The 16,894-nt window shown below is 56.0% G+C and overlaps 4 protein-coding genes across 4 annotated transcripts; 1 reads left to right on the top strand and 3 right to left on the bottom strand.

Annotated features, from left to right (window-relative positions):
* Positions 1-695: 695 nt before the first annotated feature.
* On the top strand, positions 696-2,256 carry MFIFM68171_01908 (Rhodopsin domain-containing protein; the record flags this gene model as incomplete). The annotated part of the gene is made up of 5 exons (XM_071057330.1): positions 696-870; positions 926-951; positions 1,014-1,050; positions 1,112-1,559; positions 1,620-2,256. The coding sequence occupies 5 exons, from the start codon at positions 696-698 to the stop codon at positions 2,254-2,256; spliced, it is 1,323 nt and encodes a 440-aa protein (XP_070913431.1).
* A 5,418-nt stretch (positions 2,257-7,674) lies between these two features.
* On the bottom strand, positions 7,675-10,382 carry MFIFM68171_01907 (Phosphoribosylaminoimidazole-succinocarboxamide synthase; the record flags this gene model as incomplete). Its single annotated transcript, XM_071057329.1, has 2 exons — positions 7,675-10,265; positions 10,340-10,382. 2 exons carry the CDS (start codon positions 10,380-10,382, stop codon positions 7,675-7,677), a joined length of 2,634 nt encoding a protein of 877 aa, XP_070913430.1.
* A 1,794-nt stretch (positions 10,383-12,176) lies between these two features.
* MFIFM68171_01906 (Choline kinase N-terminal domain-containing protein) lies at positions 12,177-14,706 on the bottom strand (the record flags this gene model as incomplete). Its single annotated transcript, XM_071057328.1, has 3 exons — positions 12,177-12,953; positions 13,021-14,444; positions 14,604-14,706. 3 exons carry the CDS (start codon positions 14,704-14,706, stop codon positions 12,177-12,179), a joined length of 2,304 nt encoding a protein of 767 aa, XP_070913429.1.
* An 826-nt stretch (positions 14,707-15,532) lies between these two features.
* On the bottom strand, positions 15,533-16,526 carry SCO1 (Cu-binding protein; the record flags this gene model as incomplete). Its single annotated transcript, XM_071057327.1, has 3 exons — positions 15,533-15,964; positions 16,029-16,238; positions 16,305-16,526. 3 exons carry the CDS (start codon positions 16,524-16,526, stop codon positions 15,533-15,535), a joined length of 864 nt encoding a protein of 287 aa, XP_070913428.1.
* Between the last annotated feature and the right edge of the window lie 368 nt (positions 16,527-16,894).

Here is a 16,894-nt window from a genome sequence, read left to right as displayed (position 1 = left end):
GCGAAAGCTATACGAGGCTTTGGGTCGGCCATGAATTCGTATCCGCAGCATTCCACAGTGCATTTTCTTAGCCTAGTTTATTCTCCTGGTGCGCCTATATATCTTTTATCTAGTCGAAGGCTCGTAACTATTTCCGTCTGCTGAGCGGGGCCGGGTTATAACTCCGCTCCTTCTTTGAAGCTTGGGCCGGTCGCTCCGCGAGATTGCGGCACGGACCCGATCCCAGTTCTCATGATAAGTTTACGCAGTAGGAGGACGTCGACCAGGAAGCAGCTCCTTACCGTTCGCGCCAGTTCACCGGTGCTGCCAGACCGATGGACCCCCTGTTGCTTACTTCACAACATAACCCGACATGTTCCAGACCGTGTAAACCCCACGAGTCCGGCAAACCATCTCTTCCCAATCTTCATTTATCCATGTCACGAAGAAGGCCAGAGAATATGGGTCCTGCCAAATAACTCGTGATTAGGCGTCGGACGGCTTACCATCAAGAGCTTCGTCTTCTTCTTCGTCTTTTCTTCTTCTTCTTCTTCTTCTTCTTCTTCTTCTTCTTGTTCTCGTTTTTTCTCTTCTACTTATTGAACGTCTAATGTGGAAATTGTCGAGGGCCATTTTCATCTTGCCTGTCCGTCGCTGACGGCGGTTCGGCTGACCCGACCAGAGAGCCCTCCCATCGTCAAATCGGGTCACTCAACATGTTCCTACCCCCCAAGCCAGAATATGCATTCGCCGTGGAGCCAGCAGGTCCTGTGCCTTATAGCGGATTCCAAGTCTTTGGCATATTTCTTCTCGCCTTCTTCCCGTTCTTGGCTCTGGTCGCCTGCGGGCTCCGCGTCTACAGTCGACGTCTATCAAATGGGTTGGGCCTAGGTTAGCATAAATCAGTTTCCCACAGCTGCAAGACGGTCGCTGATGAGACATGCAGACGACTGGTTGATATTCACAGCGATGGTATGTAGCTTCCATACGTTGATTATTCTTCTGGAGACCATTGCTAAGATTTCGGTGACCAGGCGCTCAGCATTCCGCAAGCGGTGTTTGCAACGCTCTGTATGATCCCATACCACCACGACCAAAGCCGTTACCGGCTGAGGCTAACGCTGGTCGCCAGATTTACGAGCAGGCTACTGGGGCATACACGATGCGGATGTTCCCCCTCACCCGATAAACCAAGGCCTCTTCTGGAGCTTCTTGAATCGCGTTTTTTACAGCCCGCTCCTTGCCATGGTGAAAATCTCGGCGTTGCTATTCCTTCTCAGACTTGGTGGCACCAAGACGGCTGTTCGGCTGGCGTGCAGGGCTCTGATCGCTCTTTGTCTCATGCAGCTTCTTGCCTTCCTTCCGACCACCATCTTCATGTGCGATCCGGTCCAGTCTGTCTGGTTTGCCTCTCCGAGAGGCCGTTGCTTGCAGGGCGGGCCATACACGGTGACGCTCGCGGCGTCAAACATCCTGACAGATATCTTGACTCTGTTGGTTCCCTTTGTCGCCTTCCTTAACCTCAAGTTGAACAACAGGATCCGGTTCGCCCTCGTGTCCGTCTTCACTCTAGGAGCCCTGTGAGTGGAAATCTTCAGCGTCTCTCGAGTGGTCTAGACTAACGTACAGTGACTTCCTAGTGTCACCTTAGTCAGCGGGTTGCGCTTGTATTTCGTCATCCGCGCCTGGTACTTGGTGTCCGACGAGGACGAGGACAGCCACTACTCGCTCGGTTACACGACCAACACGATCGAGGTGAACCTTGCCATCGTCACAGCAACGACACCAGCACTGTGGCCGCTTGCGCGTCATTGGTTCCCTTCTCTGTTCGATTCGATGGGGATCGACCGACCATATATGTACCCGGATATTGAGGTGGGGTACGTCTCTCCTCCGCCCCGTGCCGGCGACCAGACGGCCATGGCGGAAGGCGCGGGGCAGACCACACCCACGTTCAGCGCAAGGATACGATGGTTACAGCAGCCTCGCCCGCCAAGCTACGTACGTCCCGCCACCAACGAGGAACCATTTGGCGAAACCAGTGGCAGCCAGAATTCAGGGCGCACGGATATAGGCGGGCAGAGGGTGTTTGAAGCTGCCGCAACGCAGAGAGAACACTCGTTGGACAAGGACGCGGATGAGGATATGTTAGATTATCACGGTGTCATCAGGCAAGCCGAGACAGCTGTCGAACACGACGACAGCGGTCTGTTGATCATGCATGAACGTCCGGAAAGTGAGACAGCGACGCCAAGTTCCGGTGCTAGGAGATCATGACGGTTTACGGCCCATCACACCGCAACATCAACACCACCCGGACGGGAACTAATAGTTTCCTTTTTACCATTTATTTCTATCCAGGGAGAATGGGATGGAACATCATAGTGACATGTCAGCGCAGGGTATTGCATTGGAAAATAACCTTTTTTTTTTCCCCCCTCTCTATTCATTATTCAGTTTACCACACATACCCATGGGAGGAGCTTTTGCAATATGGAACTTGTCACACGAGGCGCGGTTCGGACCGGAATCTCTGGGCAGGCAAGGGTTGGTTAAGATAAAACGGACTCTGGGGAGACCCCAAATGCCGCCAGCGTCTAGGATATTGGGTTAGATACATTGTCGATCGAGCGGAAACGACGCTGGAGTTAATTGGGACTTTGAAGGTTCGGGTTTTCGTGAGGCGCTCGGGTGTGCTTTATTTTGTGTTTCTTTTTTCCAATCTTTCTCGTTTCTCTCTCTGTCTCTCCCTCTCTTTCTTTTTCTGGTTTGTACTGTACAATACACTACGAGTGATGTGAACTAAGTTACAGGCACCAGCGCTGCCACAGCTTGGGATGACTTTCTATTGGTGTTTTCGCTGTACTATCTCACATCTGTGTGACTATGGCTGCGACTTGCAGTAGGGCCGACGCTCTGGACAAAGTCAGAGCGGATGCATCACAACGGGGTAGAAGCACGAATGCGAGCGCAAAGGGGAAGGGATAAACATGACTTCTGTCGGAAGAGGGTTCACCTCAACTGGCGACAGAGGGGAAGGGAGCGATAAGGAACGGGTGACAATAATCACATTCATTCTGGTCTTCCCGACCGGACCTCGACTCTGTGGCTGGTCAAAGCTCCCTGTGTGCAGCACGTTGTGTTAAAGTTAGCTTTTGCTCTTTCTTCGCCGGCAGGCAACGGCGCCCTGACCATAGCTCTTACCAATTAGGCAGGGGCAGCCGTCATCTTTCTGTCAGGCAAAGCGACCAAGAAACGGAGCAACAGCAGTAAACAGTAACTACTTGTTCTCAAACTGATCTTATTACCTATTCCAGTTGGCCCTAAGCGCGTCTTGACAGCCATCTACAACCGACGAGTATTACTTGGTACAGCGCTGCATCTTCCCTTTCGAGCACAGCATGACCAACCGATGAGACCTCACAGGCAGATTCAACGGCTTTTCTGATCGACAGACCCGTCTATCCCTTCCATCTTCCTGATCCTAGGGAGTCTTTCAGTGTCGCAGCCACACCGGCAGGCATTGGCGATTGCCGATTGGCGAAGCGAAGATCAGAACAAGGGAAGGCCTTGGTTGTGTCTCGGGAGATCGACAGAGATGCAACCGCGGAGAACGAGGGTGCGACAAGATCGCAAAGAGTATCTGGCATGGTGACAAATCGGAACCATTTCCTTGGATGCGAGATGCAGGTGTCTCGGCCGTTCTGGCGTCTTTCCGAACACCAACAGCCAACCGCGGTTGGTGATGCGTCATGGCTGACTTGTTTTTTAGTTGTTTTTTTAATTTTATTTTATTTTTTTTCCTTCCCTTATTTTCCTTTTCGTACCTCTATTTTCGTTTCTTTTTCTTTTTCCTTTTTTTTTTTTTTGTTCTCCCTTGCTGCGGCCGACAACGGGTGGCCCGACAGGAATGAAACAGGCGCAGTCCTAAGCCTTCCATCCTCCCTTTCCCTTCCCTCACACGGGTGGCAGCTTGTTCTCACCGTGGGCTGGCGTTCGATCTGCCCGCTTTGGCTGCAGTCCCGTCGGGCCTCGTCACAATACGCATCAGCCTCCAGGAATAACGTTGCGGCATCTTCCGTCCATCGTGCTTGTGCTCTGGTGGCAAAGCCGTCCTCCCTCGCAGATGCAGTTGCATCTCCGAGATACGTCATATGCTGCCGGCCAATGGAGCCAATGCAAGCCAGACAGTCCAAGCACGACGCGTTCTGGTGGTTGCTTCCCGGGAATTCCGCCGGGACCCAGCTGTCGTTTCCGAGTTCCGAACTCTATCACAAGACTCCGTCGTGGTGTGCCGTCTGCGCCTGTTTGTGCCCCTGCCTTGCCCTCCCGGGCTCGCCCTGGGCCACCCCCTTGCTCCGTGTGGCGTTTGTTCGGTGCAGGCGTACTCGCACTCATCATCGAGACATTCCTCGATGTCCCCACCCCACCATCTCCATCCCTCACGTCTTGTTTATGTCTGCCCCTCCCGATCCTCGAGTGCCATGTTCCGCTCAAGCCCACCCGGGTCCTCATCCGAATCTAACACGCGGCTGGTCCGGTTGTCTGTGAAGCATTTATATACCACATGCTTGGTCGCCTTCTCCACACTAGGTTAACTGGGTTACAAGGTGCATCCATGGTGGATGTATCATTTCTTACTCCTGCTTTTGCCCCTTCGGTCTCCTTGGCTTGACTAGATTTGTACGGCCGCATCCCGCCCATAACCACTTTGAACCTCATTTATATTTATATGCAAATCCTACCATGTGGTTGACGAAACCGTCCAAAATAGACAGCAGGACCGAAGAGTGCCAACTCCCTGGGATTCGACTTCTCTGTCAACCGCTCCCAACACACCCCATGTCCAACTTCTCATATCCTCGCGCTGATTTTGTCCACCCCTACCAGCCGAATCGGCCGGGTGGACGGGGCTCCCTTGGATCAGATTGCTCCGCGCCAGCCATGGTGGAGGACCACGGCTCAGACTTCTCGACTGAAGACGATTATCAGTATCACATAACAGGGGCAGACTTGTGGGAGTCGTTCTGGCAAATCCGGGCCCACGACCCGAGGAAGGCAGAACACCACCCGCACACCGGCCCGACTGTGGAAGCTTCGGAGAACGGACTCCACGGCGGCACCACCATGACCCAACAGAAGCTGCCAATAACACGTGTCCGAGCGCCCAGCTCAGACAGCCAAAGACGCCTAGTATCTAGGCCAGCTAATGAGCTGTATCCGGTGCAACACCTGCCTCGAACCCCGAAGCCGCTGCCAAACACATCTTACTCGCTATTCCCGTCCGCAGACTACGACAAGCGGCACCCAGCACCGCCGCCCCTTTCTCTCCTCTCACAGCAGCCGGGACCGGTACCTTCCACATCAGCTGTCCGGAAAGCCACCACGGAGGCAAAGGGCAACCCGGTGTCCCGCGATGCAACTCGCCGAGAGAGCTCCTCAAGCGCAACAGCTTCCAGCTCACCTCACGGCGATTCCATCGCAGCATCTTCATCCGATTCAATTCCCTTGCTGCTTCGAAGTGGCTCAACCTCACCTCAGCCGTCTCCGCCTGCTTCTCCCCGCGACAAATCCCCCACGCCGGAGCCTCCGGGGTCCCCAAATTACCCCTGGCTGAAGACAGGACACCACGCCCCGTCGCTCTCCAACCTACGTAGTGGCTCTCTGTCCAAAACCTCGACCCGGTCTTCACCGGCACTCGCACGCCTTGCAACGAAACAAGGTCCGGCACAAGCACAACTCCGAGGCGCTCCGAGCCGGGCACAAATTACAGCAGACCTCCTCGCCCGGCCCCTACCGCCTTTACCCGCCGATGAGAGACCGCCCTCCCCCCCACACATCTCTGTTTTCGAAACCGACTCGGACGACGAAGCGGATGACGAAGTTGGCGGCGGTGACGCCAAGAGTTTTGCCCGACGTCTCATGCACGGGCTGGTGCATCATCATCATGATCATACTCCTTATGTACGGAGGAACAAAACCCCCGGCTTTCTGGATCACAAGCGCAGCGTAAGCGACGAAGGTCCCGCATCCACTTCCCCTTCCAAAGTTGGAGGCGGAGGCGGAAGACACGGCATCTCCCGCGCCGTATACGCCGCGCGGCACAGACGCGCTGGTACATCTGGAGCTGTCAGCATGGATTTGCCGAGAGAATATCATCAACAGCAGCAGGCGAGTGAGGCAGAGGAAAGCAACAGCCGGTCGAAAGGGGAAGTCTTTTGGGAGAGGATATTTACGACAATGAGGCGGAGGGCTTGATGGACACTCCTGGATGACTCGGTGTATCCGACGCTGCTTTAGGGTTTTTTTTTGAGTGGGGGGGAAGGGTTTGATTCTGCTATTCCCTGGCTTTCCTCATCGAGAGGGAGGGGTAGGGAGCTACATCAGCGTGCGTTTCAACCCTTCGCGTGGTAACACAATGCTACGCTCTGAATTGTTTCTTTCCTTGGCCACTTAACCTGTTCATCCGTCTTGTTTCCAATTGGGATTGACGATACTGTCTCGTCGCGTCCTTGAACGGCACCCACCGTCATGCGCATTGGCCACTCATTCAATGATACATTCTCCTTCTTGCTTTTATTTTTCCTTCACTACCGCGATTTACCTGGCTGGGCTGGCTCGCCCTAATGACAACGGGCCACGGGTTGTTTCTCTGTCATAATAAAAATGATTGGAGGTAGGGTTGGTTGCCTGCCACAGCGTTGGTTATGGGGTCATATTGAGGCTTCACGATATAATTATGAAGGATTATAGAGAGCTGCGTTCTCCTTTTCTTTCTTTCTTCGTTTTGTTTTCCTTTTTCTCTTCTTTTCCTTTCTTCATAAGCTTTCCATTCGAGAATGTCCGAATCTCAGTCGGCTTATCTTGCTTACCTGACATTCCGATTACGAACAGTCATGCTTACTGGCTATGGTCTGGTTGGTTTGGATGTGGCCTCATGATTCGATATCGGTTGAATTGAAAACCGGAGGGGGCTTACTATGGTTGACCCCATTGCTCTGGACCCGTTACGAGTACGTAGTATGATTACGAAGAGTTCCTGATGGGATAGGTAAGTGGGTGGGTGGGCAGTCTGTTTTGCTTTTCACACTTGGTTTCACTGTCTGTACATTCCCGGTTTGTTAAACGCGAATGTCGCGGTGATACTGTTTGATGTCCCGGCGCGTTGGCATGTGCATTCTTGGGTTGGATGAGGCTGAACCGGTTCGAAAGGGACAAGGCCGTCGAACTGTACAATTTTGCTAGCGTATGTAAGGGATCTGACAACCCGAAAGTGACGGATCACAAAAGCCTAGTTTGGATACAGCATCATTATCCATTACTAATGATATCATGATGGCCGGTGACGGCTGATGGTGTATATGATTACATCCTGTTCCCCTCTCACGCTTTTGTTCGCCCTGCAGCCTCTTGCAAATGTTCCGACACGGCAATCTAGCATCTCCCTGCTCTGTGCATTCTCCGATGCCATCCAATTTGGTAGTCTTCTCCATAAAGCATCAATAGCATGTCCATAAAATCATAAAGCATGTCCCCAGCTTGCTCCCAGAACTCCGTGATAAACGCCGCAAATACCCGCCGTCGCCATGCATGTAAAACGCAAAGAAACACCCCCACCCACATTAATGCATCATCATCTTCTTCGTCTCACGTATATCCCTTCGCGTCGCATGAAAACCCCGTCACACACAAACCCTACCACCCGACAAACCCCCTCCTCTTGATCTGACTCTTTCTTACCCTTCGCTTCTCCGTGAACAGCCTGAGCCTCCTTACCCCCAACTCGCCGCCACCGTCGGCGCCACCGGCAAGAGCACTGCTCCCTCCCATCTCCTCCCCAAAACCAAACACCCACTTGGTCTGCATCTCGACCGCCATCCCCATCCCCGCGCCCAGCCGTCTCAACATCTCCTCCCTGCCCAAGCACCGCTTGAAGAACGCACCCCCTTCCCACTCGGTGTCATCCCTCGCATGCAGCCCCTCCCCAGCGCCGGCGACACCGACCACCAGGAACCCAATAACCTCCGCCAGGCAGGTGACCCCGTGCGGCATGCGCATCGCCTTTCGGCCGGGGAACAAGGAAACCAGGGCGACGAGGTACAGGACGAGCAGGGCCAGGAGAAAGTAGTACCCGGGCCGGTTGGGGAACATCCTCACCTGCGCGTCTCCCGTGCTCGTGGCCCTGGTGGTCAGGGCCATGAATACCCCGCCGGCGAGGACAGGGATGAGGACGAAGAGGGTAGATAGCAGCGAGATGGCGGCGACGCGCCAGTGTCTGTTCTTGAGGGCGTGGAGGGTAACCTGCAGCGGGGCGCAGGCGGGGTAGTCGGCGAGGAGGGACTGGCCGGCGGGGGAGCCTTTGGGGTCGGAGAGGGATGCCCAGGGCTGGAGGATGCGCTGGTGCAGGTCGAGGGATTGGAAGGCGAGGAAGATAATCATGCCTAGCAAGGAGGGGACGAAGCTGTAGAGGAAATCGGCGGCCGAGAAAGCGCCGGGCTGGGGGTCGGCTTTGAGACCTGGGATGAAACCGGCGGTGATGCGGGTGGCGGGGAGGAAGGAGGCGACAAAGATGGCTAGGACGAGGATGAAAGCCGTGACGGTGAACCACAGAAGCTGGTTGTTGCGCAAGCACCAGGGGAGGTAGCGGTGTCTAGCCTGGGTAAAGAGGCTCTGACCGGGGGCTGCTTCCACATCGTGGTCCGGCGCACCACCGAACAAGCCAGTGGTCTCGGCGGCTGTGACTGCGACACCGTCTTTCTTCTCGTCGTGTCTCTCCATCCGCTGCCCGGCGGCCAGGTCGGAAATGGGCATGAAATTCGCGTCGTCCATGGGACTGCCGAGGGCGTGCCAAAACCCGGGCCTGCCATCTTTCCACGTCCAGTAGCCCAGCCTGTCGCCGACGCGGCGGCGCAGGGCAAACCGAATTCCTTCTCTGCTTCGCGCCAGTTGCGTAGCGCGGTAGTCGTCTGCTGTGTTAGTCTCGGAAACGAGCGCGGCAATGTCAGCGAGGGATCTGGGGTCCCAGATGAGACCGGTCGTTTCCAGAGTGGCCCAGTATCTCCACACAATGACCGTCGACACCAGCAGGGCCAAGTAGAGCGCGACAAGAGTCCAGGCAACGCCTTGGACAGTCGCCCAATACCAGGTCTGATCCACCAGGATGACGGTGAAGAGTGAGCTCTGGAGCGGAATGGTGAAGTTCATCAGCCAGGTGACGAGAATTGGGACCCAGACGTTCCACGGCCCCACCAACTGCGGCCGGAGGAAAGAGGTATACAAATCCTGAAACAGAGCGCCCTCGCGTTCTTCGCGTAACTTGGACGCTAGACGAGCAAAGGGCAGGATGCGGAACATGGTTGTAGCGAGGAACTGAGCGTAGAGCAGCATGACGGCAGCTATCAGCTGCGGAAGCATGCGGAAGACGAAGTAGCGCCCTCCGTGAATGCTCCGCCACATAACCAGGCCGTTATGAAGATGGGAATAGATGGCGCTCAGGATGAGGGCGGCAATCATCAACACGCACATGGCCATGAAGGCGAACAGGGCCGGCGCCCGCAGCGGCCATGGCCTGAAGTTGAGGGGCGGGACACCAGTGCCCCGTGCCTCGCCGACCTTCGCGAGGATCTCTTCTCTTTCGACGGGCACCCATTCGTGAGACAGCGCGCCGCGCTGCCCGCTCTTGAGCAGGCTTTCAGCTAGCGAGTGGGCGGATTCCCGAGCGTTCGGTACGAATGGGCGCTGTGGTTGTTGAGGGCGTGATGTCGCCGGCTGGGTAACTTCTGCCGTGGGTGGGCGGACGGGCAGAGAAGCTGGGGCGGAGGTATACTGCTCTCCACGGCCGAGTTGTTGGTAGCGGTATTGTTGATAATGGGGCCCCGGAACATATGCAGGAGGGCCGGAGCTCCCACTGCTGGGCGTAGGGACGCCTGAGTAGCCCGTGTCTCGGTCGCGAGAGAGGGCTTCGATGGCGTACTGAATGAAAGGGGTATCATCGACCCCCGGCGTTATCACGCCGTCGAGCCTGGCGAGCTCGTCTCGGAACTCGGTCATCATGGCCGGGTTCTGGGAAGCCTCCCAGTCAGACGGCTGACTTTGAGGTAGGGGTGGAATATCGGGGACGCGGCGGTAAGGGCCCTCGATGATAACGGGACGCCCATACGCTCGTGCTACGGTGGGCGGACCAAAGATGCCGTCTGGGACGTACAGGTCCGAAGGTGTTGGAGACTGGGAAAGTGAGGCGTTTGGAAGGGCGCTCGGGAGGAGGTGCCTCGATTGCGAATGGGGTCCTAAAAAAAAAAAAAAAAGTGGCCGTGAGCAAGGCGGCGCAGTCAATTGGCGCAGGGCAGCCGACTCTACGTACTGGACTGCTCCACAGGATCGAGGTCCGGGTTGTGGAAGTTCATGCTTATCAGGCAAACGGCAGACACGGGCAACCACCAACAGGAACCTTGGCTAATTGTCCATACGGAACACGCGACAGACAGAACGATGATGTATTAATGATGCAGGAGGACAAAGATACATCATGCGGGATGTGAGGAGAGTGAAATATGGTTGGAAAGCTGGCGGCCTGGCGCCGGTAACCATTAAGAGAGGTTGGGCCGTGATGGAGAGAATTGGTGGTTGGGCGACCAGCCACCGGCTTTCGACCCCGGACACTGGGGTGCCGGCCACAACGGCTCCGGGAATGGGCACAAAGCTAGGCTCACCGTTGCAGAAGTGCGGTGCACCCTGGCTCACCTGTTGCTAGCTGCAGATGCAGGGACATCTGAGCTGCTGCTCTGTTCATGGCCGATTGGACCCATTTGGAGGAAAATGATAGAGGGGTTCGCAGAAGAAGGTTGGATGCCGGGCAAGTTGCCCGCCAATTGCCCGCCAATTGCCTACGGCCAAGCACCGAAGCTCGAGCCACCTAGAGCAGAGCCCGGGGCCCACACCCCTGCCACACACCCGTCGTGCAACGTAACCCGCTGTCATTGGCGCCGATGGTCTCTTCACAGGGCTGAACCTTAATCATCTGCAGGTCCAAAATGGGGAGCCGTGATCATACGTGGATCCGATAATTCCGATTCGATTTGACTCTCAGCTGCTGGTATTGCTGGCAAATACGATGGGTTTATCTTATTTCATTTTATTTTATTGTATTTTTTTTTCTCCCCGCCATTCGATCGAAGAGCGAGAAGCCGCATTTGCCATGTTCCTGGGCAATTCGTAGTCATATTATGGTCATGGCGTCTTGGATGTTCGGTCCGTAGTCAAGGGAGCGACTATTCTGAGTTCCCCGAAACAGCCTCCTGTCCCAGAGATCTGGTTCCTACCCACTTGGTCAGATTAGCCATCGGGGTTGTGCCCCGCCGAGGGCTTCGGACTGTGGCTGGCCAGCCGAGCATGACCGTCTGCCGTCAACTTCAGTCTGGCTCCTTGCCCGTCTTCGGCCCATGACACATAACCGGGTGGATGCCAAGGCGGCCACGACGACTTATGTGTGTATCATTGTGGGCTCCTGATGTGGAATCCCCGGTTTCAAACCCCGGTACACGTCGCCCCGTTCCTACGCGTCCATTGTTCTGAGCGACGAAACGGCCCGCAACTGCTCGCATGCCCGCGCCTCTCCGGACCATCTGCCGGCCGCTGTACTGTCCACCTGTCAGAACCTTAATTATCCCACCAACAAAATAGAGGCCCGTTCATTCACATGCTACGCGGGCACGGGAGGCAAATACAGTAACCTGGAACAGAACCACTTGGAGGAGACGGCACTTTGATGATTTTCGTTCAGTGCTTACTTCCACATGACTACACGAGCAACACCTTGCTACCGGCAGTTCATCCATTGTAAAATTAAGTCGAACGCTGATTATCAAACTGCGCCTCAAGTCTCTCTAGGCTGTCTTCCTCGACCCCATATCAATACCCAAATGGTATCGCAGCCCTGACACTCCGGCACAGCCCGGGTCGGGAAACAATGTAAGGAAAAAGTGATGAGAAAAAAGGAGCAACGTAAAGCCGGAGAAAACGCAAAGCATTAAACCCTACAAATCCGCGAGGAGACCGTCTCTACCCTAAAAGCTCGTTTGATAGGTCATCCATCGTTTTCGAATTTCCGCGTCCCCGTCTCTCTGGGCACTCGGCAGCTCGCTTATCCTCCCAACCCCGCCGGGACAGCGACATCGACAATGACACACCTAACCAGCCCTTTAGTACCCCACAATCTTGAGTCTCCCCTTGACCTCCTCCCCAAGCTCCTCCGCCTTGACCAACCCCAACGACACGCAATCTCCCAAGAAGAAGTACGCTCGTTCCTGCGCATAACTGAGATAATCGAACTCCTCCTCCGCCTCCGCCTCCGCCTCAGGCTCAGATTCCGGTTCAACTTCATTCCCCTCCTTCGCCCCGTTCCGGCCACCCTCCTGGTGGTCCTGCATACCCGTCACCTTAGCCTGCACCACCCCCCACGCAACCCACTGCGCGCTGTTCGCCGTCCGCCACAGTCTCGTCTCCTCCAGCAGCGCCGCGACCCTCCGCTCCGCCTCCTCCTCCCTCTTCCTCTCCTCCTCCTTCCAACCCCCTGCGGGCACCCGCGCGTCGAGCATAAACTCGACGATGGAGCTCGTCGAGGGGGTCGTATGCAGCGCGCCAGGCGTACCGGCGCCGCTGGTGCTTGGAGTAGTCGGCGTCGGGCTTGAGGAAGAGTCGACGTACGGAAACTGTGGCCTATGGTCGACATAGGCTTTGATGAACCGCCTCTGCTGGTCAGGGGTGGGGTAGCGGGTGACGTCGCACGCGTAGGGGCGGACCGGGTCGTGGTAGTTGTAAGTCCATTCCGTAAAATGGTTTGCAAATTCGAGCCCGGGCACGTTGGCGGCGGCGTATTCAAAGTCGATCACGACGAGTTGTTTGTGCTCGTTTGCCGGCTGGAGGAGGGGGGATTTTTGGTCGTCGGGTCGGACGCGGAGGATGTTGCCGTATTGTGTCTGCCGGGGTTGATACCCCCGGGTGAGTTTACCGCTCCTAATAATAAGGGAGGGAGACGGGGCTTACATCATTGTGGGCAAAGACTAGCCTGTCCCGGATCTTCTTGGGGTCGCCGCCGTAGTAGTTCAATACAAACTTGCGGTATCTCTCTACTAGCGCCTTGAAGACTGGCCATTCGACGCCGCAGACAAAGCCGCGTGATTTCCACCCGCTGCCCGGGTTCCCAGACTTGGACAGAATCTGCTTGTCGAGGAACGTGACCGTCTTCTCGACCTGGTTCAGCCACTTGTCCCAATTCTTCCATACCCCTGGTCCCTGGTCCTTCTCGTCTTTGAGAAGCTCGACGCCCTCGTGGAGCTCTCGCATGCGCTTGGCGATCTGCTTGGACGTCTCCGGTTCCCGCATGCTAGACGGGGTCAGGGCGGTAGCATTCAGATACTGTTCGAATCTGCCATTTAGGAATGTCCCCAGCAGCCGAGGACCAATCTTCTTCCTCGCAAGCCGCCTCAGCACGCCCAGCTCGTTTTCTCTGTCGATCAAATGCTCCACTTGTGGCCCGTACACCCTCAGCAGCACCTGGGCCGGCTGCTTCTTACCTTCCTGCCGGGGCAGCACCGACTCGGAGGGTGGCGAAACAACATAGACGGCGTTGGTCAACGCCCCACTAAGGCGTTCGACCGAGATACTTTCACCGCTATCGAGCGGAACTTGCCGCCACCCTTTGAGTCTTAGGGTATGCGCTAAGCGGATAATCTCGTTTTTGAACGATACCCATGCCTGCTTCTCTTTCTCTTCCTTGCGGCTTGAGATGGAGGCTGCGTCGTCACCGCCAGCCTTACCCCCGCTGTAACCCAGCGTCTTTGAGTTGTCTAAGAACGCATCACAGCTGGGGACCACGACATCGCCGTCAAAAAACTCGGTGTCTGATGAAGCAGCCCGGCTGAGGTTCCGGCTTGACCTTCTCCGGTGCCTACGCCCCAGGCGCGGGCCGAAATGCGGGATCGAATTGAGGCCCAACACGGCCATGCTATCATCCAGAATCCTTTGCAGCCGATCCAGGGATACCTCGCTCGAATCCGAGTCGATGGAGTCTGCCCGTGGCCTGCCGGGTGCTGGAAGTGTCAACGCGATATGCTTGGAAGGGGACCTACGCCGGACCGAGTGCGGTAAGGATTTCTTATACTCTCTCTTGGCCTTTTCTCTCTCGAGCCATTCGGCGACCTGGGCCAAGAGTCTCTCGCTGACACGGTCCACCTTGTGACGATGGTGAGGGTGGGGATTCTGAATTTCCTCGACAGAGGCTGATGAGGAGGCGCCGCCCATCGGATCAGCACCACCGTCCGTGCTCATCTGGCTGAGGGTGGAGGACCTGGACGGGGTGCTCGACAAAGGAGGCCGTCCGCTGAGTCTTTTGGCAACACCCGCAGGGAACTGCTTCTTTACCTGCACCTCGTCGACGGATGACGGCTCGGGTTCGGCGATTTGCACAGCTGGGGGCAAGTTAGCAAAGTGGTGCGGCGCGGCGGGAAGACAAAAGTAAACCGACCAGCCGCTTGGCAGACGAAGAGTGCGCCCAAGGTAAATCGCATTGTCGCACCAGCTTTCGCGGGAGAGCTACAATGATGAAACACCAAGTGGTTTTGACCTACCTTTGACAGAGGCGGTAGATGGCGGGGTCCTATCGCTATCACCATCGCCCTTGAGCGCAGAGCGCCGCGGCTGGGCTGAACTACCGGGGGGCGGCGCAGACATGGTGGCGTCACGAGCATGCGACCCCTAGCAACGATACGTGGGAGGTTTACTGTCTTTCGATGGCATCTGGGGAACGCGCGGAGACAGATAAACCCAGACAACGTTGGGCCGGGGGTTGGGAGCGCAAAAGGTCTGTTGCGCTCCGCTGAATTCCCTTGGTCTCGCTGTGTGTGCGCGTGATTTGCGGTTCCACAGAGATAGAGAGATAGGGCCTCTAAAATGTAGCTCCGTGTTGGCACGATACCTTGTAAGTGTGGCCGTCTGACCGTCTGGCACTGAACAAGGCTCACACGTGAATATAACTCGGGAGCAAAAGAGAACTCGACGCTTCACCTCAACGCGGCAGGTTCCTGTGTGTAGTAGAGGAGAGCAATTGTGATAAAAATCTTGGGTCTGGAACCGACCCAAGTGTCGCATCAGGGCCCGCTCGCCCCACCGAAACACGGAATGGCCCGTGCCCACCATGACGTAGCTGGCTAACCCTCTGCAAGGCCGCTTATTTGGATGATGTTGTTTTTCCACGCCAGCGACCCGAGAACCTGGATAGATCACCGGATCTGGTGCCGAGGCTGTGAGGCGAACTGCCGGCCCATCTTCTCGCACCGGCATGCTGATGCCTTACCGGCGCTAAGACCCTGGTGGCCTTGGTGTAAATGCAAACATTGACATTGGTGGCCCAAACCAAACGTCCAAACTGCATCCACAATGATGATTGGCCCGCTCGACATAATAGCCAAACAAGCGGAGATTGGTCTGGTATAATACTCATACAATAGAGAGACACATGAGCCTACAATTCGCATCCCTTTCTGGCAGCATGCTTTCGTCAACTGGTCTTCAGCGTCCCCTTCCAATCCTTCATATGGTCAAGAATGACCTTGGCAGCCTGGTCGGGTGAGTGCTGCCTCCCCAGAGCCTCAACGAAGTCTCCGTCAGGATCCATGAGATAGAAGTAAATGCTGTGGTCCACCAAGTAGTCCTGGCCCGGCTTTACCTCGGTTGGCGTGCTGAAGTAGACGCGGTAAGCCTTGCACATGGCCTTGATCTGCTCGTAGGTGCCTGTCAGGCCAATGAACTTGGGATGGAACTCGGCCAGATACTCCTTCAACACATTCGGGGGATCGCGGGCCGGGTCGCAGGTGACAAAGACGGGCTTCAGTGCGCCGGGGCGCTGTTCCTCGACCAGATCGAACATCCTCGCCATCTTGTCTAGCTCCTCGGGGCAAATGTCGGGGCAGTGGGTAAAGCCGAAGTAGACCTGGCCCGCCAAAGTCAGCGCCGCCCGTTTGTTGCACTAATTAGGTCGCATGACGAGCACCCACCAGAGAATACCGCCCCTTGAGATCTTGGTCCGTCATCTTATTGCCGTCCTGATCGATCAGCTCAAATGGGCCGCCCACCTTGGGTCTGCCGACGCCCTTGGTCGAGTCGGCTATCCTCTTGCGCTGCATTCGCTCTTTTTCGCTTTCAAAGTACCATACCAAGCCGCACCCGGTGAGGACAAAGAGAAGGCCAGCCTTCCAGGAAAAGGGCTATCGCAACATCTCGAGTTAGCCACTGATTAAGCCGCTAACGCAACAGAACAATCACGCGCATACTCCTGAACGGTACCGGCTCTTCGCCTCCTCCACTGTCTTGAACTTGAATCGCCGCTGTACCAATGGCTGGTAGGGTTGTGACTGGAGTTTTGCGGGGCTCGGCGCAGTCGGTCTTTTGGTCTGTGCGGTGCGCGACGTCGACATCAATCGCAGACATTGTCGCGGCGCGGCCCTCGGTAGGGCGTTGACGGCGGCGCGGGCCGCTACTGCTGGTTGGGGCATCCTGTCGGTGGTTGGAGACGGGAGTAGTTGGGAAATGTTCCGGGGGAGCTTCGGAAGCTCCAGAAGATAAAATCTCCTGATTGCCGGGTACCTAGGCTTATCTATCAATGCGCCGCTTAAGTGCATAGATTCTTGGTGAGCTTAGCCGCCGAGGTTATGCATATAGCACACTATTATGTATGCTTCTATTCAACTCAATTGTAACTTCACTCATTCACGTCTTGCGCCGTCTCTCATGAATCCAACGCGACGGAACGCCAGAACAAGGACTGCGTGTGCACCTCTACTGACCGCGCTAGCGGCCTGAACCTGCCATGTGCTCTAGGACACCTGCAGTAGTATTGTTGCCGGCCTCAGTTTCACATGGA

This window comes from Madurella fahalii, assembly GCF_045866475.1.
Source record: "Madurella fahalii IFM 68171 DNA, scaffold_1, whole genome shotgun sequence".
Classification (NCBI taxonomy): Eukaryota; Fungi; Ascomycota; class Sordariomycetes; order Sordariales; genus Madurella; species Madurella fahalii.
Note: the sequence above shows the minus strand (reverse complement) of the source record. Positions and strands in the feature narration are given on the sequence as shown.